We start from the raw sequence: 25,705 nt of genomic DNA on the forward strand, positions 1-25,705 counted from the left end.
GACTCCGTAGCTGCACTGTTGCAACACACACCAAATGTCACCTCTCCTTGACTATTTCAACCATGACTTTGGGGAGAATATATGACACCATGCTAGGAAAAAAAGAAGTCGGGATGTTTAATTTCCAACATGTTTCGTTTTTGACCTCTTTGAAAACTTGAAAATGTAATTCAGGCAGCAAAGGAGCTTGGCGTGTGAAGTATGTGAAATGACAACAGGGGTTTGATAGTACTGCCAGGGCTGCGCGTACCAGGAAATCTTCCTAGGAAATGAAGAGACCGAATACCGTATACTATCTCTAGAAAAAATGCAGACGCGGAATCCGCAGCAGAAACTTTCTCAAGTCTTACAGCAAAGAGCTGATTTGGCAGAGAGAGTCACGCTTCTACACCTGCTTGCAAGCTGGGTAGAGAGATATTCCAAACCGACTGTGAATTTCATTACAGCCCTTCCACCAGAGCCACTCATGGGTGTGGTGTTGTAATGGACTGCCAAACAGATGGGTTGTGAAATACACAGCCCATCTGTCTTTATCATGCTTGCTTCCTCTTTTATTAAAATGTTAATGAATATAGTTTTTATTTATTATGCCATGGCATGTGCAGCATCACTTTCCAGTAGACAAATGTGCAATCTGCATAACTGTGTGGGTTGACAGGAAGGTTTCTTTTGTTGAGAAGAAACTTCTTCCTGAAGTTCCTCTGAGGAAGACGAGCACAAAGAGCTCTGTACATTCAAAGTACATTTTCTCCCCTCTGCAGGGCTTTTAACAAACACCTCAATCTTTTTCCAACCTGAATTATTCCAACAGATTCTCCCTGGAAGGTTCACCTATCAAATCTTGACCCAAAGATGACCAGTGTCACTGTGAGCGGACTAACTCCAGCCCGAACCTACCAGTTTAGGGTGTGCGCTGTTAACCAGGTGGGAAAGGGACAGTACAGCTCTGAGACCAGCAGGTACAGTAAAAGAAAATCCCTGTGTAGTAAAGGTACAAGCAATGGAATAACCTAGGACTACTGTGAGAGAAATCTGCTGTTTTTTTGGGGTTTTTTTTTGAATAAATACAATAAAGTTATCTTTTACACAGTAATTGGGTAACGGAGCAGTTAGCTGTTACCCAGGCCTCTGGAGATTGCTCTGGAACTGTCTGTAATTGGTATTAATGGCAATTAGGAGATGCAGGATATCAACATACACTGGTAGAAAGGTGCCCTCATATTTCCAGAATATCAGCTGAGCAGAGTCTTGAAAGATAAGTGTATGTGCGACCTAAATATTTTTTCCTATTGTGTTAAGCCCCAGCAGCTAGCTCTGGAAGGAGCACAGCATTCACCCAATCATTGCAATGTCACTTCTGGAATTCACCCAGATGTGACATAGAAGGATGGCTTCATCAAATTTAGTTTCAAATGCATCCCCTTTCTTCTGTGAACCAAAGCTTGCTGTGAGCTTGAATTGCAGAACAGCTGAACTCTAAATGGCTTTTTCAAAATGTAGGCGCTTGATATGAAAAATATTGAAAGAAACAATTTGGAAAGAGTCACAGATACTGGACCTGAGCTCTAACTCATTCATGCTTGTAATCTTTTTAAAGAGTTGCAGCAGCCTGGGTGATTCAGAGAGAATAAGGTTACCTCAGCTGTCTGTCTTGTTGCTTGCTTAACTGATTTCCTATTATGTTGATTTGTTGTAACTATTTCATGCATGTCTTCAGCAGTTTGATCAGCATTATAGTTCTTTCTAGTCATCGGACTTTGATAAACGGAAGTGGTTCACATGTAGTGGATACACAAAGTAGAAATGTTATCTATCATTTTCTTTCAACACCCACCTCCATCACATTCTTCTGTATTCAGGTTGATGCTACCTGAGGAGCCCCCCAGCGCCCCCCCTAAAAACATAGTGGCCAGTGGGCGCACTAATCAGTCGATCATGGTCCAGTGGCAGCCTCCTCCTGAAAGTGAACATAACGGAGTTCTGCACGGATACGTCCTAAGGTAAGTTATTTGGTTCCTAACGTAGCAAACGCGGAGCTAGATTTATGTGCGCACAAGGGAATTCCTAATTTAGTGTGATTCAAGCATGTGCTAAAGGCTATTCCCAATTTTTATTTAATGTATTAATTATTATTTATAAATGTCATGGCTGCTCTGGTGTATTACAGATGAGAAAAGGCCTCTGTTTAAGTGGCTACAAAAATCCAGATATCTAAATTCTGGTCTGTCTACACGAGAGAGCCAGGAGGCCGGGAGCTCTTTTTTACTCTATTAGCTACTCTGAATGGGCTGCCTGTGTGGACTAGCTCCCTTTGGAGACTCCCCGTGTCCAGATAACCTCTTCTGTTTTCAAAAGGAAGTGAAGCACCGTATACTAAAAGTGTTTACACGGGTTGGTACGATGCAGCTTATGGATTGCAGAAGTATATTTGCTTATTACAGTCTAAGCTTCCTGCTAGAAAGGTTAATTTTCTTACCGAAGACACCATGAACAAAGGGATCCTGCATTATTGAAGAACAAGAACAGCATCAGTAAACTTCAGTTTTGTGCCACACAGAATGGAGAGAGGGAATGACAGGTCAGGTACTTCATGGCAGACTTTGGTTTGGTTTTGAAAATCAGTCAGTTGAGTAAGATTCTTTCAGCCCCAGCTGTATTTATTAAAGAGAAGCAGATTCAGACAGGTAACTGGGAATCCTTAATATATCCAGTCTTTCTGCTTTCACAGGATTTATTTTGTTGGAAAGGGTGTTGCCACCCTGAGACTTTGCAGAGCACAAGCCTTTTCTAATCTCTTAGGAATCAGTTATTCACTCCTACCTAATCCAGCTGCAGCTTACTTGCTTACTTGGCTTTCTACATAGCCTGCTGTGCTAACAGCCAGCTAGGGCCTTGCCTTTAGTAAGGGAGACATTCTCTAAATTAGACTTTTTGTGGGGAAACTCCCAAGCATTGCACAACCCCTGACACCTCTCCAAGTGATGGTTATACCCTGTTGTAGTCAGGCTGCTGACATTTTTAGTGTACTATGCTCCAGACCTACTGAAAGATAACTAAATGCTACAGTATAAATGCCATCACCCTGTTCGTGCTGTGCTCTCGCTTTTGCTGGTATGGGTGGAGTTGCTTTTGTGATGTTAGAGTGTTGGTGAGTTCCCAAAATAGTGCTGGAAAGTTCCTTCTCTCTGCAGGCAGAGCTGAAGTCTGTTAATCTCCCTGTCACCTGCACAGAGCCTATTACAGTGGCGTGCCGCTTGTGCAAGTACCTGCGGTCTTAAGAGCTGGACACAGTTTGAGAGCTGTGCCAGTCATCTGTGACAAGTGGGAAAAGATGCTTTTCTGCCCATGGCCAGAATCTTGTTATGAAATCTGGGTTCCCATTTACACAGGGTACAAGTGTTGTTTATACAGTTCTTTGCTTCAAAGCAGTCTACCGAATGATAGGATTAATTCCTTAGCTATTCCTAACGGCTCCTACTCTGTCTGGGCATGAACTCCTCTGAGCAAGTGGTCCCATAGCCTCCTGCTTTTGGCAATCTGTTCTGTTCTCTTTCTCCATATAACATTCTCAGTAATGTTTAACTTAAGCATTTTCTACCACAGCTATCAGCGTAATTGATCCCTGTCCTCACTATAACATCACTTTCCATTTTAATAGAGAGTGATCATATTCATTATGGGCAATCTGTGAACATTTTTGATGTCTAAATGCTTTGTCTAGACTACAGAGCAGAGAAGGCATTTATTCGACAGGAATTTAAGTTTGTCATATAAAAGCACAACTGTCCCAGGTAATAAACCAAGCTGTTCTTCCAAGTCAAAATATGTGGTGACCACAATATGTGCCCAGAAAAAGGGTATTACTACACTGCCTTTGTGTAGAATTTAGAGTATAGCAAGATCAAAACCGCAGTGCAGCCCAGAGACCCGATACTGAAGACATGCAGGATACTGAAATGATAGAACATCTGATCTTTAAAAGTGAAGGTGCACTGCACAAGTCATATAGAGTATACATCAAAGTCTATGGTGAGAAAAATCATGAAGACATGACATTTCTGAACTGGCCTTCTTCCCCTGCCCTTTTTCTCCCTGGCAGTGCTGCATTTAGAGGAGTGCCGTGCTAACAGCATAATAGATTAGCTCACAGGAGCTCTCCACACCTTGTCTGCTAGGTGTGACACAAAACAGCACTGCACAAAGAATTGACTTTGCCAACACTCATACAACCTTGACGAGAGCCAAAGGGAAAGAAAAGGTAGATAGTGCATTAAATAGCAAAAGAGAAAGACATTCAGTAAACTCAGCTGAAAGCTGATATTTCTTTGTGTTTCATAAATGGATTCACACTAAAGTAGCATTACAGATAAGAACTGAATTCTTTATTAGAAGACTTTACAACAGACTGTTGCCTAAGTACATGCAGAAGTTGTCTAGTTGTAGAAATGGTGCCAGTTTAACTTAGGTGATTTAAAATCACACTATAAGATATCAAAGAAGCTGTTCTGTGTCAATAAGCTTTTGGTGATTATTATCAAGCAAAGAATGAATAAGACTGCATAAAAGTTGTGTGATGAATAAAAATCCAAATGTTCCCATATTTGTCTTTTCATGAAATAGTAATGCCTCGTGCTCTTACTTGGTCTATGTTTTTTCTGATTTGTTGTGGATTAGCATACTGTAAGCATCCATTGTACCATCTTTCTAAAGGAAGAAAACCAAACAGTATTATTCACATTTGTAGGTTTGCGAGGTTTGTTTGTTTTCTATAATTTATTTCTTCTCCATAGTTTTTTGGCCTAAAGAGAAACATCAAACAGACTGTTTTCTGTACAGTTTTTACAAGGAAAAATGTATTCGGTTATTTTCCTTCTCACCTTGCAGCAGAAAGTTTTCAGGATATTTACCACTAATCCTTTTTTGGATTAGCCTTCCTCCTGGAATTTCCAGTTCTAGCCCTTCCTTCAACCTCAAATGTATTCAGGCCTTATTTTATTCATGCTGCGAAGTGAATCCTGGTGGAAGCCAGAGATGGCAGTGCCAGAGACGAGAAGGTCAACGCCCTCTGAGCTCTTCCTTTTCAGATTTCAGAGGTGAAGGAAAAAAGCATTTCTCAAACTGATTTACAGCAGCACCCTGATAAAAATCACATCTGGGCTATTTTTTGTACTAAATCACAACTTTTACTAGACAAGGCACATTTAAAAAGCTGTAATTTTTCTACAACCATAAAACAGGATAAAATACCAGTTTTGTTTAGCCCTGAGCATGTAAGCTCAGTGAGATCAGATTATAAATACTACAGCAGTCAAACAAGATACAGTCTTCTCAGGAGTTAGTCTATTGTTTCTGTGGGTTTTTTTTAATTATTATTATTATTCTTTGTATAATTCTGCTGTAAAAGTTTGGATATTGCCCCTTCAAAAAGGGAGCTATTTCGCTAGCCAGGATATTTGCTATAATTGATACTATCTAATTAACAGCAAATTTTTCTTCCCATATGGTAGGTATCGCCTGGCAGGGCTCCCCGGGGAATACCAGTATAAGAACATCACCAGTGCCGAAATTAACTACTGCTTAGTGAAAGACCTTATCATTTGGACCCAGTATGAAATCCAGGTGGCATCTTACAATGGAGCCGGGCTGGGAGCGTTCAGCAGACCTGTGACAGAGTACACTTTACAGGGAGGTGAGCAAATCAGAACAATGAATCCTATAAAATCACAGTTTATAGCACAGTTTCCTCGGGAGCAGATGCACTTTCTGATGGTCCCATCTAACACCCTTTGAAATGAACGGTCAGCTCAATCAAATCTCATGGAGGGCTTGGGGTATCAGAAGTAGGAAACACCTACAACTTTTCTAAAAGTCCATACCTATGCAGAGGCAAGAGAAGAGACTCTGTTACTGTCTCAGTTTTGGAAAAAACTGTGGCTGAATTCAAAACTTACCTGTTCTTGCTGACCCACAGGATAGCATGTTAGCACACATGTAGGTCAGAATCAACCACAGCAAAAAGAGATGCTGAAGAGAGCTGAGGTCCTGTGGAATGGATTGAAAGGATGTGTGATGGGCAGGGGCTGAGAGTGCTCTCGTAGGAGAGGCACAGAGAATATGGCAGGGATTGGCTCTGTGGTGGTCGGAGGCCATATATGCAATATAGGTCACAAACTCCAAGCACACCAGCTTCGTTAGTTCTGCCAATCACAAAATAGTTTGTTTTAGAAAAAGGGAACAAATAGGGCCTGTAGAGAGAGAAGATTCTGTAGCATTTCAGGAATGATACAGACTTTTGCAAGAGGAAGATAATTTTTATCTTTAAAGCCCTGATTTTTATGCTACGGCTCCTCCATACCTTTCTGGTAAGTGCTTTAAGAAGAGTATAAATTACATCAACAAAAGGATATGTAATTACATTTTATAACCAGCGTAAGGCATGTTTATGCCTCTAGATTGGTATAAAAATCCTTAGGATAATTAACTACTAGACCCTTAGAGCTTTCATATATTCCCATAATTACAGGATTGTGCTGAATTCTGAGTGCTGGACTGTACATGATCTCCACTTCATTGGTCATAAAACAAACTATTTTAAAAACTTAGAATTTTACAGTACATCAGCTAATTTATAATCAGTGAAGAATATGTAGTTGTTTGTTAATTATTGCTAGGAGTACCTTATAATGTGATTAGATACAGTTTGAGTTGTGAGGAGATCTTTAAAATGAGATCATTCACATGCAGCACTAATTAACCACAACAATTAAAGAAGGAAGCTGTGCGTATTTTGTCTTAAAACATCTAAAGCCTCACAGTTTAGAGAAGGCTAGACACACTCCACCTCTTTCTAGAAGTATTTATAGCAGACCTTGAAATGTTTTACTTATAGTCCCCTCCTTACAGCCAGGATTAATGTTTTGTATCCCACAAAAGACCAGATCTCTGCTGAGAAGTAGTTTGCACACAGAATTTGAATCTCTTTTGTGCATATGCTTGTAATTCATTACTTTGTTTATTTGGACATTTTTAAGCTGTCCTGGAACCTTAACCTTCCATCTATTAAGACTCAGGTTTCGACTTCACACTCCTTTTCTTTAACCCTGCAGTTGATTCTAATTTCCCTTGATATTACGTGCTGTTAATATCATCCTTTATTGATTGACTGTCTGTTGTCATTTATAAGGATATAAATCCCCTGTTATAAATTAAGTGCAAGTCAGTCCTGCATTCATATTAACAAGCAAGAAAGTTCAGAATGCAGGACAATCTGCAGTGGCCTGTTCATCTTTATATAATCCTTAACTGTTTGATGGTGGTTAGACATAGATGAAAAACTACTTATTTCTTATTTATTTTAAATCAATATTTGATAATAGTAGTGAATAATTACTTCATGGATGCTGTCATCTCCTAATGAATGCCTTGCTGGGGTTCTGTGCAAATCACCTAAGGCATACAGTCTGTTTTAAAAAGAGTTTGAAGCCTTTTTACATTCTGAGTTGAAAAGAAGGGAGGCTGGTTGATGTCAGTCTAATTTGAAACTAGATTAATATCAAGTCTCCATATGCAATGCACTGCTGTCCTAAGCCTTGCTCCTTTATCTTTCTTGTAGCTGGGAAATGGCTGGAAAAGCCAGTGGCAGTTTCTTGCTGTGGAATGTCCTTCCTAAACCAAACCAGCAGGAGTAAAAAATAGCCATGCGTAAAGCTGCCTTGTAAATCGTATTCTGATTTTAAAATGAGCTGAGATAAATGTCAAAGACACACACTCCCATCCATCCCCTTCCCCTACCGCCACCACCACCACCTCTATTTTGACATGCATTAAATGATTTGAGCTATGCTGGCAAGAACCTGTCTGTCTGCAGATGAAAAATACCTGAAATACCTCGTATTAATCAAGTGTGCTGTGCAGTCAAAGCCTGGCAGGAAAAGAACACTGGGAGCAGATCAACCCATTGGCAGGAGCAAATCAACACATTGGCACCTTTGTCATGATGAATATTGACTGGCTATATAAACTGTGGATTTATACCAGAACCCACTTCATTAATCCCTTATTAGTCCTCTGGTGTTGCTTTAGCTCACCGATAACTAATCAACTACTCAAAGCTCTTTGAAAATCACCCATTCCCAGCATGTAGCCAAACTTGCAAGATGCTGGAAGGTTTAACCTTGTAGAGAAACTGGCACATAATGTCAGTTAGATATAACATCAGGGAGACTTACTGGCAAGCACTGAACATCCTAGTACTAAGGTCAGACAGTTTGACTGTCTCTGAATCTTGAAAGTCTTTTCAGAGTGATGTTCAGCATAATGCTTTGATGCTGTGTATATATAGATCTTTCTTCATCAGAGCTTCTCCAGCTCTTCCTTACTTTGATGTTACTTTTTACAGAGATTTGTGCCAGCCTTCTGCATAGAGAGTTTTTACCTATATGAACAGTGTCCTACATGACTTTACATTGCCATATGAAAAACTGACGCTTTCCAATACCTCTTCATACAAGAGTAGCTCTGTGAGACGTATAAACGTGTTTCTGGATGGTGGTGATGTTCTCTTTTGTTCTGTACTATTGGACATATTTATCCTTTCCTGCAGGTCAGTTTGGGAGACAAGAATCTTCCATCCTTTGCCTTTAGTCTGTCCCTTCTATCTCACTAATATGAATAATTTTGAGCTTCTCTCTCTTTGAAAAACTCCTACCGCTCCTTAGATTTAGGCAAAGCAAAGTTTGTAAGCAGAGATAAAGCATTCATTAGCGTCCTTGCATTGGCATTAACGTGCTTTTGTGTCTACTTAGAGTGCTGTGTCTTTCTTTTGGCAGATAGCAGGAGAGTCCCAAAACCCAGTCTTATGTCCTGAAGTTCGTAGGTCTCAACATGTAGTTTATTATTGTGTTATTTTCCCTGTTGTGCTGTGCATGGACACCCTAAAAAGCTAGGAAAATTTGAGCAGAAGATTCACCAGACTAGGGCGTCTTGATGGTATGGAGACAAGGATAAAAACCAGATGCATCTGTTCAGGCAGCTCCAAAGGTCTTTGGGCAGTAGGAAGTGAAGCAGAGAGGTTCATAAGGCATGAGACTGAAGAGCTGGAAAAAATCATTAACTGTCGCTGTTAATTGAAAACTTCCTGATGTAAGCAGAAAATAATTTTGAAAAAGGAATCTTTGAATAATCAGTGTCCTCTACAGGCATTCAATTTTATCTAGGTGAAACACAAGATTTCCTTTAGTTTTCCCTTAGACTTACTTGCCAAAAACAACGTAAAGATGCTCATTCACTGCCTATGGAGAATTTATCTACAGCAGTGAAGCATCCACGGCCAGCTGCTCTCACTACTGAAGCAGGCTGCAGTTGTTGTGTCTGGATTTTATAACTGTTAGTTTTATCACTGTTAGGTGTCATTTCCCCATTTCCCATCTACTGCCTTTTCTTTTTCTTTTTCTTTCTTTCCTTTTTTTTTTTTTTTTTTTAATGCTTTCACAAAGGTGGCCTTGGCAGTGGTCTCACTGAAGCCCCTGGCCCCCAGCTCTTGCTGACATCAGAATTCAGGGAAAGCTGCAAAATCCTGCTTCCTAAAGAGATAAAATCTTGTCCTTATGAGAGGCACACGAGAAAGAAAAAAGGCTCTTCCCAGCTGCAGAAAGCAAACTCATCAGTTACTGCCAAATCTAACACTTCTGAGTTTCCAGTATTGGCATATGTAGAATTGCAGAGACCACTTTTTCTATGCACCTGCTGCAGTTCAAAACACAGCAGAGGATGTCGGCCAGATGCATAAGGGAATAAGCTTCACAGTGAGAATCATGCGCTTCCGAGGCAGAGCTCTTCCCCGGCTCCCACTGGGGCTGTGCAGCTTAGCTCCTCAAGCCAGTGCATTAAAGGAGCAGCTGAATCCTCACTTAGAGAAAAACCTGCAGTTCTCTGAGCCTGCTTTATTGAGACGTGGAAACTGGCATCTCAAAGGTCAGGAGCTGGGGAGGAGGATGAGGCAAGCCTTTGTTGAAGATCTATGTTTAAACCCGGTAGTCTGGCTGTCGGAAACTGTGCAGGTTTTACATGCTATTTGCACATAGATAGAGGCAGAATAATTACATGTACACATGCTTAACCTTAATGCCTTCTCTCAATTATCTTGTCAATGAAACCCTTTTAATGGCTTTTATCTAGAGTGCTTGCATGACCTTTCCTACTCGGGATGTTGGACGTTAACTTGCCAGCCAGGGAGCTGAGCTCTGACAGATTTGAGCCCAGTGAACATTACAGCGAGGAACGGTGGAGCGAGCAGTTGGTTTTGCCTGACCAATTTGATCTACAGTTCAGAAATGAGAGACAGATGTGACATAAAGTTTGAAATGGGACTCCAGTGTGAGATGTTTTAGGAATACTCACAAACACGATGAAGACCAGATTTAAAAAATGAGCATGTAAATACTTAAGGATTACTTTCAAAACACCTTTTTGACATTGGTAGCTTCTGTATGGCTTGACAGCAAGAAACTTGCAGAAAGAGGGATGGATACCTACTGCTAAATAGTACATCCAATTAGGAAACCCTTTATGTGGCCAGCTGCAGCTTTAGCTAGTTGCTAAACATGATCTTGGGAAAGTATTTGAATTTTGAAATAACCAGAAGGTCAACTCTCTAAATATAGCATTTACCTTCTCTCAAATTTCATGTTTTTAAATGCAAAACTGGTCAGATACCTAAGGAAGTCTTTAATATCAGAACATAAAATAGATAATTTTGTACTGGCACTTCGAAGTAAATTTGAGGTTATAATGCCAATATTTTACTGATAAAAATATAAAAATGTATTATATTATGTCTTCTGCAGTATAATTAAGCTTATGCATGTTAGACAGACCACATTCTTTCCATCTTTTAAATGTATTCATTGAGATGCAGATGTTGATTTTTCAATAAAGTTGTCCAACGATGAATTTTAATATAATTCACGATTTCCAGCATTCTGAAGGGTTTATGTTTTCTGGTCATGATTTTTATCATTTGTCTTCTTATAGCAGGTACTCTTTGTGCTATAATGATTTATTCTTGTTTCAGAAAATTACCTACTAATGAAAGAAAAATATTTCACATTTTAAAAGAAATTAATAATGCGTTTGGTTATCCACGTTTCTAAAACTTTGGTAAACCTATCCTAAAATGCTTGTCTGGGCTCTTTTGAGGTGTGATGCAGTAAGGATTATAAATGCAGACTTGGGGCTTTCTGACACAGGGTTTTTTCCCCTGTTAAAAAAATTGCAATATTTTCAATTGGACACTGTCCACATAGCTAAAAGGCTTATCAGATTCATAGGATAAAATCCTTGCCTTATCGAGATCCCTGGAAATTTGCTATTGATTTTAGAGCATCCATGGGATCCTCCACTATAGAAAATAATGCCCTCAGCAATGAAAGCAGCAGTGTGCATGTTAGTAAGTATTTTAGGGCCCTGATGAAGGCAGTAGGAATGTCCTGCTGGGAATGACGGTACTGCTAACTCTCAGGTAATGGGTCACCGGGGTGTGTTTCATACGCTCTGTGAACAAAACACTTCCCATCACTGCCAAAGTTGCACATTTCTTTAGGTGTGGCTGTCCAGCAGCAGCTGCATTATGTATAGATTTTCCCTATAATTATTACATGTTAGAAAATCAACATAGCGCCTATAGATAGGCTTGTAATGTAGCAGTACAGCGGAAGGAAGAGGAATGAGTGGACAGCGGGATGATGCAAAGCTGATTTACCCTTCATAACAGAAGGAGATTAATCTACCAATGAGATCCAGTTGACTTTCTGATTAAAAAAAAAAAAAAAAACTAACTCAGGGCCTTCTAATACAATTTTCTCCTACTATAGCAAATCTCTGGCAAATACAATATGAGAATATGCAAATGTGCAGGAAAGTCTGAATTTTAATTTTACAAAATCTTCTCGTGTCAACCATAAATTGTACAAAGTATTGCACACCAAAGCAACTCTAAGTACATCTTGTGGCTCTCATGATGAACAGATTTCATCAAAGAACATGAATAAGAAAAAAATTTAGTAGGGGAATGTAGCCAAAGCAGCTCATTATGACTATATAATGACATTAATATATATGACTGTATATCAGGATGATTTGGTGAATCTCTTAACCACAAAAACTTTATGATGTCTACAGGTCATTGAGATAATATTTTAACCTTCCAAAAGCATACAGGGAATTATAATATATGGCAGGAAATAGGGCCCAGATTCTAATGAGAATTTAGAGTAGTATTAGATAAATTCTGTTTTTAGAACTCAATAATTATGTATAGTTCATAAATTGTGACATTGGGTCTTAGATGAGGGCAAAAGAATTCTGAATAACATGCAGTTTCTGAGGTACAAAAAAAATGTTAAGAGCTAAATTTTCAAGTCATGTAGTCATCGAGGAGTTTTAGGGACACAGTGCATGAGAGTGGAAGTTCTCGTCTTTTTAGACCTGGTCTCTTTGTGGATTACTCCACTTATCTGTGTGACTGTTTCTAGGTTGTGGGTGTCTTTGACTGATGGACGCTGTCCTAACGCTGTTGTCCGCACTCTCATGATAGCTTCTGCACAGCTAAGAACAATGCTCCTTTCTATCTGTTTCAAAAAAACGTAGCTTTTGGTGGACAAAGGGGCATTTTTACATTTTGAATGTAAAATCTTGATTTCTTCCCCATAGAAAGACTCATCTTCCACAAGATTTTTGGAACTTTAAAAGCTTCTGACCTGTTTTGGAAAAGTGTGGAGCAAACCACCACTTCCTGGTGGGAATTACAGATACTTTTTAGAAACGTAGATCATTGGGGCTTCGCTAGAAATTTTCCCTTGGAAGAGGAAGCAATAAAGCTTTTCAAGCTTCAGAGAGACTTGTGGTTCATTCCTCTTTCACAGTCTACAAATATACGTGGTTGCCAATAGTAATATTTCTGAAGCTTTATTAAATTCATTTTTAGGATTCAAAGGATATTAGGCCTTTATGCTGAAATAATTTTTTCTGATTAAACTTACTATAAACTATAAACTGACTATTCATATTCCTTTCTCTGTGAACTACAAAAATGACATCCTAAAGCAATGAGTTCAAGAAACTGCCTGGAAGCTATTTTAAGAGACATTATGTTAACTGGCAAAATACTTTGGTATTATTTCTTTGTTTGAAGCCAGTATACCTCTATGTTCCATTCTGTCTTTTGTATTGAAAAAAACATCTGTTTATTTAAATACTTGACATAAAGTGTTTTTACAGCCTCTAGTAGGTTTGAGGATATATTCGTTTAGAATGTGTATTTTGAACCAATATACAGGAATGAGTATCATATCAGATAAAATGAGAATGTCTTCAGTTTCCAAGAAAACTCTTTATTGGATATGACTGATCATAATTTTTTAAGCAGCAGTAAATAATAAACAGATGCTGTCGCCAGATTATAATTCACAATTAGATTTCTAATCGTGCAAACTTCATGTTTGCTTGTCTGTTCTGGGAAATTAAAGGACTCAAGAAATTTCGTGGTGAAACCGTTCGTTCTCTGTGCAGTCATGGATAATTGAGAGAAATGTGTCCACCTGTCATTACCTAGCTTCTATCTCAAGTCTAGATGAGAAATTCATCTGTGGCATAATAAGCTACAGAAATCATTTCATCCCCTCTCCTTAAACAAATCTCCAATACAAAATGGGAAATAACCCTATTACCTTTCTTTCCAGATCTTTGCTGGTTGCCATATCGCAGGAAGTGCATCCTTTTCTCGAGGCTGGTATTTCTTTGTGACTCATGAGTAACAGGGAGTAGGTTCTGTGTTCATCTTTCTCTTCTGTCGCCTAATCCTGCCTTCCCTCTGTTTTATTTTGGTTGCCTCTTGACTGCCCGGGAGCAGTGCCTACAGCTCCACCGCAAAATGTGCAAGTGGAAGCCGTGAACTCCACAACCATTCAGTTCCTCTGGAACCCTCCACCCCAGCAGTTTATCAATGGTATTAACCAAGGATACAAGGTAAAGAGAAACAAGATCTCTGTAACTTCAAGTTTGCTTTATACAGTCTTGGTTTATAACAAAATTAATTTCAATCTCGTAAGCTGTGTATCTCCAATGTGACTGTTCATTATCAGAGGTATATTAAAAGAGTAAAAAGAAGAGAAAACTGAGCTGTTGTTGCTCCTAACATAATGTTTGCCGATTTATGCAAGTCCTCACAGAGGAGAAGGAAATATGTCATGGGCTAGAAGTCCTAATCCCTTTGTCATTTACCTGGAGAGTTTCCAAAACACAAAAAGCAATTCGATATCAAACAGTTGGAAAGTCAGCACACGAGATATGTTGTTGTGCCATTGAAAATCAACCTTGAGAAGTCTATCGACTCTAACGCAAAATTCCCATTCATTTCATTAGGAACCAAGATGTCACACTAAATATTTGTCTTAACTTTCCCACTGTGATGATTTGGGAGAGAGAAGAATGTAAAATTTATTAATCGTGCTTGATGACACAGAGTTAGCATGAATAGTCCCTGCTGATGGGGCAACTGGCAATATCTATTACCGTACGCAGAGCAGAGTGTGCTTAACAAAGCACTTGTTGGTACTTTGACCAGTGGAGTGTATGCTAAGAAGGTAGCTGGAGTGGTTTATTTCTGTCTCTCAGGAAGGACTGCTTAATAGAAATTCCTTCAATGGTTCATCAGTATGGACTTGATAATGGAAGGGCTTAAAAACATTCATAGAACAGAAGAGAAATCTTGTAGGAATCGCAGAGCAGCAAAGGGGAAGACAAGCATGTTTTATTAGCAGAGAGGAGGAAGCTTGGATTAGCCGTTGGAGGAGGGAATGTTAGCTGGGCCGAAAGCAATGTGTAGTGCAGAAGGCAAGCTGTGGATTGTGGGGTTTTAGGTGGATTTTAGGCATTTCAGATGACTTGATCCTTATCTAAGAATGCTTCAAAGTGATGAGGAAACCGAGACGGAGGAGTGCATGCGTGTTTTTGTATTTTTTGTCCAGATCTGTATATTTCTCATGCTGATAGATACAAAGAACAGTGGTTGTTTCAGAATCCCTCTGCCAAAGTAATATATACATGCAGATGTATAGCTGTCTGGTTTTCCCAGAGACAGACCCAGCTCTCAGGACAATGTGACTGATAGGGAATTTGGACTGCAAGCATGTGTCTGGAAACCTCAGTCCAGAAGTAGTAACTGAGTTCTGATCAAACTCTGGAGAATAAAAACATTTTGGGGGCCCTGTGGACTCAAACTTATATTATTCCAGTGGAAGTCCAAACAGGGTGAGCTCAGTCAGATTTCCAAAAGCCATACTTTAGATTTTTACTCTTTGTTTTATTCAAACACAGAGAGTTTCAGTATAAAGGTCCCTATTTCGTTGCATAGCTACTTCTAATTTAAGTCTGAATTTCTTTAGCAATTGTACAAAATAGCTAAAATCATTATTTGTAGCTGTCAGTGGTCAGTGAAAACTGTTCTGAAATGATGAAAATTTCTCTTTACTTGGATTTCTTTAACTGCATTAGATTGCGAGAGCTTTACCATTCCCGCTCCTCATGGGGATTTTGAATTGAATTATGAAGACTGTGTGAGAACATTTCTGTCACAGTTACTTCTACTGCATATTTTTTATATGATTTATAAATTACTTGTAGTCAAAGTTAGGCCTGTGCTTTTCCAAAGGGTTAAACCCCTTCTGTCCTTTAGCTGACAGAAGTGTTCACCTTTATTTCCTGCAAGTTTTCTGAAGAATGCTCAATGAAGTATTCCTGAGAAAAAGAGAAGTACAGTCCCTAGAAGTTATAAATGACAATTGTAATCCACAAAGGTGATTTAGAAAAGAAAATAAAACTTACTATTCCATCAACCATTATTCCATTTTTATCTTTTCTTTGAAATTTATTTGCATTTCAAGAAGTTGTAAAGTGCACTTTTTCAAATATGAAATACTCCTAACAAAATTACTCCTTATAGTCCTCTAACTGTGCTTTCTGATTATCAGAAACTACAGACAGTGGTTAAATGTGTCAAATATGGCTCATTAATTTCAGGCATCTATTCATGTTTATGAACCTGAAATCAATGCAAGTAGCATGATTTACAGAGATACTGAGTAAGGCCCAGAATTTTAACATGCTTATATGAGTCACAGGATAAGGATTTTTGGACAAAATAGAAATTTCATAAGCACTTTAAAGCGTTAGATTCCTAACCCATTAAGATGATCTTAAAAATTGTTTTAAAATATCAGTCATTTGCCAGAAATCTAGGTACCTTCATCTAGGTACCTACATATAAGATACTCTACTTTAAAAAATATTAATTACCTAGAAAATCCACTGTGATGAATGAAATCTGGAAGAATTGGGCACATCTGACAAGCAGGCTACTTTTAATGCATGAGAATGTCTTCAGGAGTCTAATTTTTGGGACCTTGGTGTTGAAAATTGTAGTAATCATTTTTACAACAGTTTTCTATGCTTCTTGTAGTCCCAGAATCGTGTGAATCATTCCCAGTATGGATATCATAAGACAATCAAACACTGTAATAATCTTAGCCTTTTAGGCAGGGTCAGGCAATGGGATATCAGGGATGTCTCCTCCCGCTACCCTCCCCAGGCAGTGGGATCTTTCAAGGAGCACCAAGGAAAGATAAAGCACGTCGCTCGGAGTAGCACTGGAATTTCCTTTCTTCCTTCATCCTCCTTTCAGAGGCAGAGATTGTCCGAGCCGGTCAGAGCAGCTCAGAAAGGAACAAAAGATTCGTACAAATAACTGCTCACAATAATTTTGGCATTGCTCAGTAGCAGACATTTGGAATTGCAGTACCACCATGGTATCGGCATATCCCCCATCACAAGTATCATACACATCCCTTCAGTTAACGTAGTAGCAATGTTATACCCATCTGCTCAGTGTCAGAGCTGACAGTAGTGTAACAGTATTGCTTGTTTTTTTCAATCAGATTCAGATGGTTTTGGCAGTCAAGCACACTTGGATTCCAGATAGGCGCAACGTCTAATGAGAGTTCATCAATGTTTAAATTTTCTAGCTTCTCGCATGGCCAGTGGATGCACCAGAGACCGTAACTATGGTCACCATTGCTCCGGATTTTCATGGTGTTCATAGTGGCTGCATCACCAACCTGAAGAAATTCACTACTTATTATACATCCGTTCTGTGTTTCACCACCCCTGGCGATGGACCACGAAGCACACCCCAGCTGCTGCGCACCCTTGAAGACAGTGAGTAGTCAGCACTGGTAGGGAGCTTTGCTGCTGGGAGATTGTTTGGCTGCCTATAAAGGCCAGAATTGTCAAATCGGGGCACTTAAAACAGGGACTTGGTTTCACAGTCGGGTTATCATATCCTGTCAAGTTACTTTGCGTCAGATGAGCCTGGGCAATTGTCTGTCGGTGATCTTTTAGCCTGTGGCAAGTGCAAGGCACTTAATATTTTTTTCATTATGGTCTAGGCCTAGATGAATTTTCTTAGATTTTTCAGAAGCTTGAATGCACCATATTCTGGTTCAGCTAACACACAATAAGTTGATTATGTCTTTTTGAACCGTTATGCTCTTAAATCCATTTTTAGGCATCCAAATGAATATGAATTGATCTGCTCAGGAACTGAGCATGAGAATGTCCTGTGGAGGTTGAGGACAGTGCTGAAGTTCAGTATTTCTGCAGATCAGGCCATTCCTGAAACTTAAATATTTAAATACTTATATGTGGATTGCGATGATTAATTTAAGATTGTTTCCTTCTGTTGTTCAGTATACTGAAAATATAGCTACATTATATTGCAAGCGTTTGTATAAAAATAAAAGAACTAAGATCAGAATAGCACAGTAACCTTTATTTTGCAAAACTGGAGTCAGATTTTTAGAATGAAATAAAATGAGCTTGATAGTTCAGTGTATGAATTATTTGCTGCACCACAGAATGTTCTGACCTCTGTGGTCCCTTGGAAGTGTTTGCCCAAGACACAGTTGGGACTAACAAGTCTAGCAGGTGTATGATACAGATAACAATTAAGTTGCAGTGATCCTCATAGCTAACTGCGTGTCCATAGTGATCTTGGCTCTGACCAGCACTTCAGTCTTCTTTCTTTCACGGAGCATCGTAAACACTGCTTCCCATTTACAGATAAATCAGAATAAAAAGCGTCTAATACAGCCATTAAGGTATTGTTTTTAGAAATACTACTTTGCCTTAATAGGGATCTTTCAGGTTAGTCAATGTTCCCGTAAAGAAAAATCTGATTATGGACTGCATTAATATTCATAGAAGTGAGGCTTAAAGTGCTAATCCAATTGTTCGTGAGATACTTTTGAAAGAATATGAAGAAAATTAAGTACTTGTCCATGGATTTTCCTTTTGTAGTCCATCTCCTCCATATGCTAGACCTCTGCGGAAAAAGCAGATTCTAGACTTCAACCTTTTGACTGTTAGATCTCAGAGATAGCAATTTAACTATCAGAAATCTATGATGTTAATATAACCTCATACATGTTTACTTAGGGTAAAAGCAAAAGCACGGAGGAAGGAGAAACATTGCATTGGGTTCATGTGTGCAAGTGTAACATTTTTGCCTGTTTTCCTAAGGAAATGAGAATTTCTGCAGTCATGGTTTGTAAATGTATTTGCCTGTCTGCCTTGATATCTATCTGTTGTTCTCCCTCCCTCCAACAGCATTTGAACCTGGTGGCTAATTTGGTGAAATTTCCTGAGGAGTAAGATGTCAAAGATATGAGACCCCTAAGGCTTAGTGAAGATTAGTGAGCTGGGTAGAGGAAAGAGACTCTGTTAGTATTTCTGCTGGGGGAAAGCCTGCAGCAATGAGCCTTTCATATTAGAGACCTTGTGGAAGGTAGGGGGTAAAATTCCATCACGAAACATGAAACTGTAGAAAGCCAAACTTCTATCTATTAAAACTTATTTCTGGGCGAGAATGTCTAGCTGTATGCTGCAAGAAGGTTCGCTAGCAGAGATGGGCAGGTTTTTTTTTTTTAATTTGAGATCCCTCAGAATTGCTTTCCCTTGCTTTTGTGATGACTAAGAAGATACTCATTAAGATAAGCGTAGTATAGTATAATGTATCTTTGCAGAGAACTCAGTGACTCTAGGTGGCTTTAGGATTTATGTGGTGGGGAAAAAAAGATCTGAAAGGACTGTCGTTCATGTTCGCAGGTGATAATTTGCTGCCTGGCTTTATAGGAAAGTCAGGTGTTTCTTTAAAACAAAAAAAGTGGTGCAAACCAATCTGTTTGCTGAAGAGCTGTAGGTCAAATATAATCTGACATCCAGTCAGAAGCCATGTGTCCTGGCTTGGTGCAACCTGCACCTGTTTTTCATTATGATGTTGAAACTGGCCTGCAATTGTGGGACCTAATGGGAGTAAAGCTTTGTGAGTATGAGGTTTGCGTGTCTGCAGGTAACCTGCTCCTGCCCAGTGTGCAATTGCTGTGCTCCGGTTAGGTATTCCTGAGCTCGCTACCAGATCAGCGGTTCTTTCCATAATTCTTTGACGACTAGATATCGCAGAATGGTTTTGGAAGTTTTCCTCACTAGGATTGCAGAATTGCAAATGTGGTCGCAGTCAACCTACTGGCAGGCTTTTTTTTTTTTATCATAGCTGGAGGGGAATGAGAAACTGGACTAAAGTGAAGAGGAAACAAAATATGAAATTGCAGTGGAGAAATTGCCAACTGATGTCAGTGGAGCTGGAGGATACTCAGGCAGGGATCCAATGACAGAAGCACAGTGAATATAAAGTGAACAAAAACTCCTTTTTCCAGTACATCGATTGAAGACAGAACAGCAGTTGGATCAAAAATCAGTCAGGATGTCTTCCTTGAAGATAAAAATTGAAGGAGAATGTCATATTCTTGACAGTCATTCCGTTTTATACTCTTTCATTGCACACTAGGGAGCTGAAGTTTTTAAGAGCTCTTGAGCTACATCATAAAAATCCTTTAAAAGTTTCACACACTTGTATTCATTTTGCAGGAGATAGTTGCCATTATGTTGGACATTTTTAGAGATGTTTTGAAAGAGTTTGTCTAAGCACTGGCTCGGTAACTCCGACCTTGCACTGACCTTGCAGAGGCAAAAGACTCTTTGCAGATGAGCGTTCAGCTAGTGGCGTCGCAGAGCCAGGGCCTGGAAAATGAGCCTCTGTAGCAGCCCCGGTACACGCAGCATCATGTAGCCGAGGGAAAACAGCACGTGCAGCTGCTTCCAGGATTCAGCCAGCATGATTGTTCTAATTAGATTAGATCAAGAAGAAAGACAGAGAACAAGTTGCATGCGAGTCTCCCGCTGCGTCTCTCTTTAGTTCTCGGCACAGTTAGGATGAGGACTGGATAAAATAATTTATGTGATGATAGCCTGAGCACTTCTTAACACCTTGCATTCTTTCCTCCCCCCTGCAGCTCTTACTGATGTTTCCAGCAGGCTTCCATTGGCCTTGGCGTAGTGTTTTCTTTCTTCAGCCCTAACCTTGCCATGTGAATCAGATCAAAAGTAAGTGGGGTTCTCCTGTTAACAGATTTCCTTTTCTGATTGCCAGAGCCAGGAGCTGTGGGACACCTGAGCTTTACTGAAATTCTGGACACATCTCTCAAGGTCAGCTGGCAAGAACCTGTAGAAAAAAATGGCATCATTACAGGTAAGTATCAGCTGTTATCCTTTTTTTTTTTTTTTAATGTATGTGTGGGGTGGAATGTATCATTGCAGTGAAAAAATGTTGGTATAATAGAGCATTTAGGGAGAACTGGCTACTGTGAGTGTTGGCTTCCTGCTTCCTCTTTAGGGTAATTGAAATGTCAGCTAGGGCGCGTTACAGAAAGTATGGGTCCAATTACCAGCAGCTCATGATTGTGGTCGGTGAAAAGGCAGTCTGTATTAGAAATCAGCTCCCCGTTGTGTCTCCAGTCTTGTTCAATCTTCTATGACCTCCACCAGTGTTACTAAATTTCTGAAACTTTGTGAGACGGTGTTTCGTCTTTGCCCCAAAGTTTGAGTTTTCCTATATTGACGTTAGAGCTGAAAAATCTGCATTGGCATTGCTAGGAGTTGCAGTCCAGGCCAACCCCCCAGATCAGCTGTACCCTTCATCTTTGATGGAGTGGTCCAGAGAGGGGCTCTGTGACAGAATTTGCATGTCATTATTTAATTTTGCAAAAACCATCACAACAGTACTGAGCTCTCTTGTTTCTTTTTGGATGAGCTTGCCATTTGACTGCTCCATGCTATTTATCTTTATATTTTATGTCAATGTGGATGCAACATCAGCTACTTCATTGTTTTTCATAAAGGAAACCATAAATAGTTGAGAAAAATCCTAGCTCTTGTCAACAGAGGCATACAGTTTTCAGACAGAAAAGTGTTACAACTGCACGGGACGGACGTTCCATGTAACAAAGGGCTTCAAAATTTCAAAGTGCAACAGAGCCCTCAAATTTTAAATTACTAGAGGTAAAATCGTAGTTTGGAAGGGAGAAGAAGATTTCACATGGACCAAAACTTTTTGTTTTGAGAGCATTGACATTGAAACATTGCATTTTTTTTAATTGTATTATAATTTGTAAAAAATGAGGAAAAAACTAAGGATAAAAAATCAGACTTTGCATTAAAGTGTTATATCAATGCAATATTGTGAAGCATTATAATTTTGACAGTGCTAATTATTGTAAGGAGACTTGCTTTTTTCAGTGTTTTTTCTGTGTATCTCTAATATGCACCATTTGTGCTTGTGTCTTCCATGCTGTTTATAGTGTATGTGGAACCCTTATGCAGATCATCTTATGCCTTTATACTATGGTAGCATTCCTGAAATATGAATTGATTTAAATGCCTTAAGAACAAAAACTAATGACTTCTGAAAGCAGAGCAGTATTGATTCAGTGATGATGGCCAAAGCCTTCAAGCCTGAGTGCTTAAATTTAGGCACCTAAATCCAAATCTAGCTATCTAAGCAAGATGGTCTAATATTCATCCATGTTAAGCACCAGAATCTCTTAATATACAGGTAATTATTCAAGTGCAAAGTGTCTCTTTGGATGCATAATTTGAAGCATGAGGATTTGCCTATTTTGGTTTGTGACAGGAACTTGAGAATGAGCTATAAAAACAATAGTCTTTAATATTCACTGTTTAAAGACAGTTAATTGTATATCTGAGTTCATCTGAAGTATAAAAATAAAATTTATAAAGAAATGTTTTAGCCTTATTATTTACAGCCATAATATCATGTTTCATAAGCGCTGGGCACTTTGCCTGATTTAAATAATACTGTACTCTGTACTGAATTTCCCCAGTATTATGAATTGGAACTGGATTCTTCTTAGCTCCTGTTACAAACATTTCTGCTGTGTTAAGGTTTCCGCTAAAGAGTTGCCCTACATGAAAGTGGTTCCCTGAAGGAAACTCCATCCTGATATTGGGGAACATTTGCTGTATGAATACCTACTATTTTAATCTAGCCCACGACCTTTCTCTTGCCTCCACTATTTTAATACCAACCGTTAATATTCTGACCCAGTACCATATGTAAAGCCTTCTAGGTTCCCTCAGTGTAAAAGGGGCTATACAAATATAAGATTAGAGGTAAGATACTGAATGCTTCAGTGTTGCTTTGACAGAAGCCCCTGATTAACACAGCAATTAGCAATCTGCCCTCTGCAAAGCCACTAACGATATGTTTAGTGTTGCAGAATTGCTCTGGTAGGAGCAAGCTGTCCCCGCCTTGGCTGAGCTGGAACCCAGTGGAGCAAGACCATGGGCTGGCTTATAATCAGGACAAATTGCCTTAAAAAGAAGGAATGCAAGCCACTCTATTGCTCATGAAGAAATACAGGTGTAAAAATGCCCAGCAAAGCTTGTGGGAAGGGAGTTTTTCCTTACTGGCGCACATCGCTTTTGGTCTAGAAGAAAACAAGAGCAAAGTTGTTCATGCCCCTGAGTAGCTCCGAGGTTTGTACAGGGAGATCTGAGCGCTTGGGAAGGCATTTCTTCATCGCTTCTGCTCATTGATATCGTTACTTTAACTTCTCGTTCCATGTCCCAGAATTAGAGGAGGGAAGCAGGGGGTGTTGCAGGCAGCCAGCCTGCTCGGGTGAATTGCCCATTACTCTTGCTGCGAATTTCAGCGTCGTCCTCTTTCTCTCCGTAAACTCTGATTTATGAGCACCTGGATGTAGACGGACAGTTTGTGATTGGGTGTACTGCTCTCTTGTAGAGAATTTACTCCAGATCAACAGAAAATTATTTCTGAAACTCCTCTGGTCATTAGTTTCTGTTAGGCAGCATTTTATGGAGAAGGTGTAGTGGCAGAGCGAAGGGGAAGGCTCTGCGGCACCTCTCCTGTTCTCACTCGCACCGAAGCCAGAGGAAACGCACTCTGCCCGGGCCTGCTGGACTTCCCTGTACACATTTCTGGCAGAGATCGCGTCCGTAAAACAGCACATTTTTACCAACCACATGTCCTAGAGTTCGGCCCATCTGTCAGTCATTGTGGCTTAAGTACTACTTGGGGGTACTGCTGTTGTTGTTCCTTTCCTTTAGCATTTTTTCATCTGTTTTTGTTATGCACAATTGCATTTGGCTTTGTGTCTGTTTGGTATGTATGTATGTATTTGCTGTTTGCGTTTTTATTATACTTTGACTGAAAGCCTGAAATACTTTGACTGAAAGGACTGAAATAGCCACAGTAAATGCTTCCTCTTTGCCTTTTCTTCAGTTTACGTGAGAGCTTGGGATATTTTTCCTGGTGAAAATGTTTTCAGTAAATACATACATAGAGACTCTGTGCCTAATGGGCAGGGAAGCTGGGTCTCGTCTCTGTGGTCATAACAGAGGAAACAAAATATTCAGAGAATAATCACCGAAATTTGATGCGTATCCAAAGCTTATCTAGATGGGAGAGTTCTCTCAATCAAGACTGCCCAGTGCTTGGTACATGAAACTCTCTATTGTTTGTAAGCCACAAATAGGTAGGGAGAACATTAAAATCCCCTGCTTATCTTCTAGCTGTTTCTTTTTTGAACAACTCATTCTGTTTTATTCTGAGGTGAAATTCCCTTGTTCCTCTCCCAGCCTACATGCAGGGCTTGAAATGGGCATAGCAGGGTTGTCCACCACTCCTGGGCCGACAGACAAGCCACTGCACGGCCCTCACCCAGTCTCTGCTCCATCTGGGACTGCGCGCGGACATGCTGCTGTACCACGGTTTGGGAAGTGGGGCCATGCATGGCTGCAGCTTCCTTGGCCCCTTTTTGTTTTCCACATTGCCCTGTCTGCAGCAAGCATCAGTCCTTCAGCTCTTGAAAGAAATGGGTGTTTGTGACGGTCGTTCTGTTTACGGCTCCTTCATGCCCCTTCACTGAGCATCTAATACAGTAGAGAGTCTTCCTCTAGCTTTCTGTTCATCTGCCAGTAATGAAGTCCACAGAGTCCTTAAGTTTCCTCATAATCTTCCGTCAGGTTGTAATCTTGTCTGTTCTACCTAAACAGCCATCTCCAGTAAATGACTCTCAAGTCTTCGCAGGTGGCACTGGAACGCCACAGCGTCTCTGAGACATTGGGAAACTGCTGGTTTAATTCATTCCCATTTTACAGATGGGACATTTCAGACACTTAAAACTGATTCCAGATTAACCTCCAGGAGTTTCTGTTTCCCTCGGAAGGGTGCAGTCAAACAAGTGGTTGCAGTGTAGTTGAAATGGGTTAAGAAAGTATCACCCCTCAGCTGTTTATCACTGCCCAATCACCTGAAATGTAATTAGGGACTATGTGAGTACTCCAAGCCCATTTTCATGCAAAGACAGGTTAGTGTGAATCACCGTCAGTGATGGTAGCTGACACCGGAGGGAGGATAACGTCTCACACCCTTCAAACTGTGTTGTAACGTTTGGCTGACCATGCTTTCAGTTCCTTAGATGATGTTTCCCTGTTGATCAAATACCATAAGGTGTTTTGCTATTCCAATTTGTATATGTTAATCAGTTTATCACGATAAAAAAACAAAACAAGAAAGAGAACAACCAAAAAACTCCAACTGGTCTGAATTCCTCATCTTGGATGATGGGAAAAGGGAACCCAGTAGGGAGTTCTACTAGCCAGCTTGCTTCATGCGCAGTTTTGCTCCGCGGGGTTTCTTTCTGTTAGTCCTTTTCACTCACTGCCATTTCATAGGCATTCAAGAGCTATGTGTATTTTTTCCCCAGAGCCAAATCACAAAGAAAGCTGCAATCAAGCAAACTTTTCAGATAAGCTCTCTGGAGAATGGCACAGTAAGGTTCAGATGGGTTCAAAAGAGAATAAAGTAGGAACAGGCAGGAGGAGAACAAGCAGATTTGGAGGCAAAATTGAGCAAATCAGACTGTGTAAAGTTTCAAAAGTTCTTGGAAGGCATACGGTTATAGAAGTGATAAAAACGGAAGGGTATTAGGACTTGGTTATGATATAAGAATAATAGGGAGGTCAGGGTGAGTGCAGTTTTGGACAATAGATTGGCTGCATGATGGTTTTGAAAGAAAAGATAATGATTTGCCCTGCAAAAGGGTTTGTGTGAGGAACAAGCAATGGGGAGTAGAGATTTTTCAGTTCCTAGAAGATTCCCGCAATGTTCCTACATGATCATTATTGTCTGATTTGTAAGTATTTCTAGATACGTAGC

General features: G+C 39.8%; 1 protein-coding gene across 1 annotated transcript in view; it reads left to right on the forward strand.

The window, feature by feature from the left end:
• Window positions 1–25,705, forward strand: part of SDK1 (sidekick cell adhesion molecule 1) — a 432,196-nt gene that overhangs the window by 306,928 nt on the left and 99,563 nt on the right. The window contains exons 15-20 of the mRNA XM_067306719.1: window positions 812–959; window positions 1,860–2,000; window positions 5,508–5,689; window positions 13,907–14,022; window positions 17,076–17,268; window positions 20,597–20,695. Of these exons, the coding sequence (XP_067162820.1) occupies window positions 812–959; window positions 1,860–2,000; window positions 5,508–5,689; window positions 13,907–14,022; window positions 17,076–17,268; window positions 20,597–20,695 (879 nt within the window). The remainder of the gene's footprint in view (window positions 1–811; window positions 960–1,859; window positions 2,001–5,507; window positions 5,690–13,906; window positions 14,023–17,075; window positions 17,269–20,596; window positions 20,696–25,705) is intronic.

Source organism: Apteryx mantelli, chromosome 16, assembly GCF_036417845.1.
Source record: "Apteryx mantelli isolate bAptMan1 chromosome 16, bAptMan1.hap1, whole genome shotgun sequence".
Classification (NCBI taxonomy): domain Eukaryota; kingdom Metazoa; phylum Chordata; class Aves; order Apterygiformes; family Apterygidae; genus Apteryx; species Apteryx mantelli.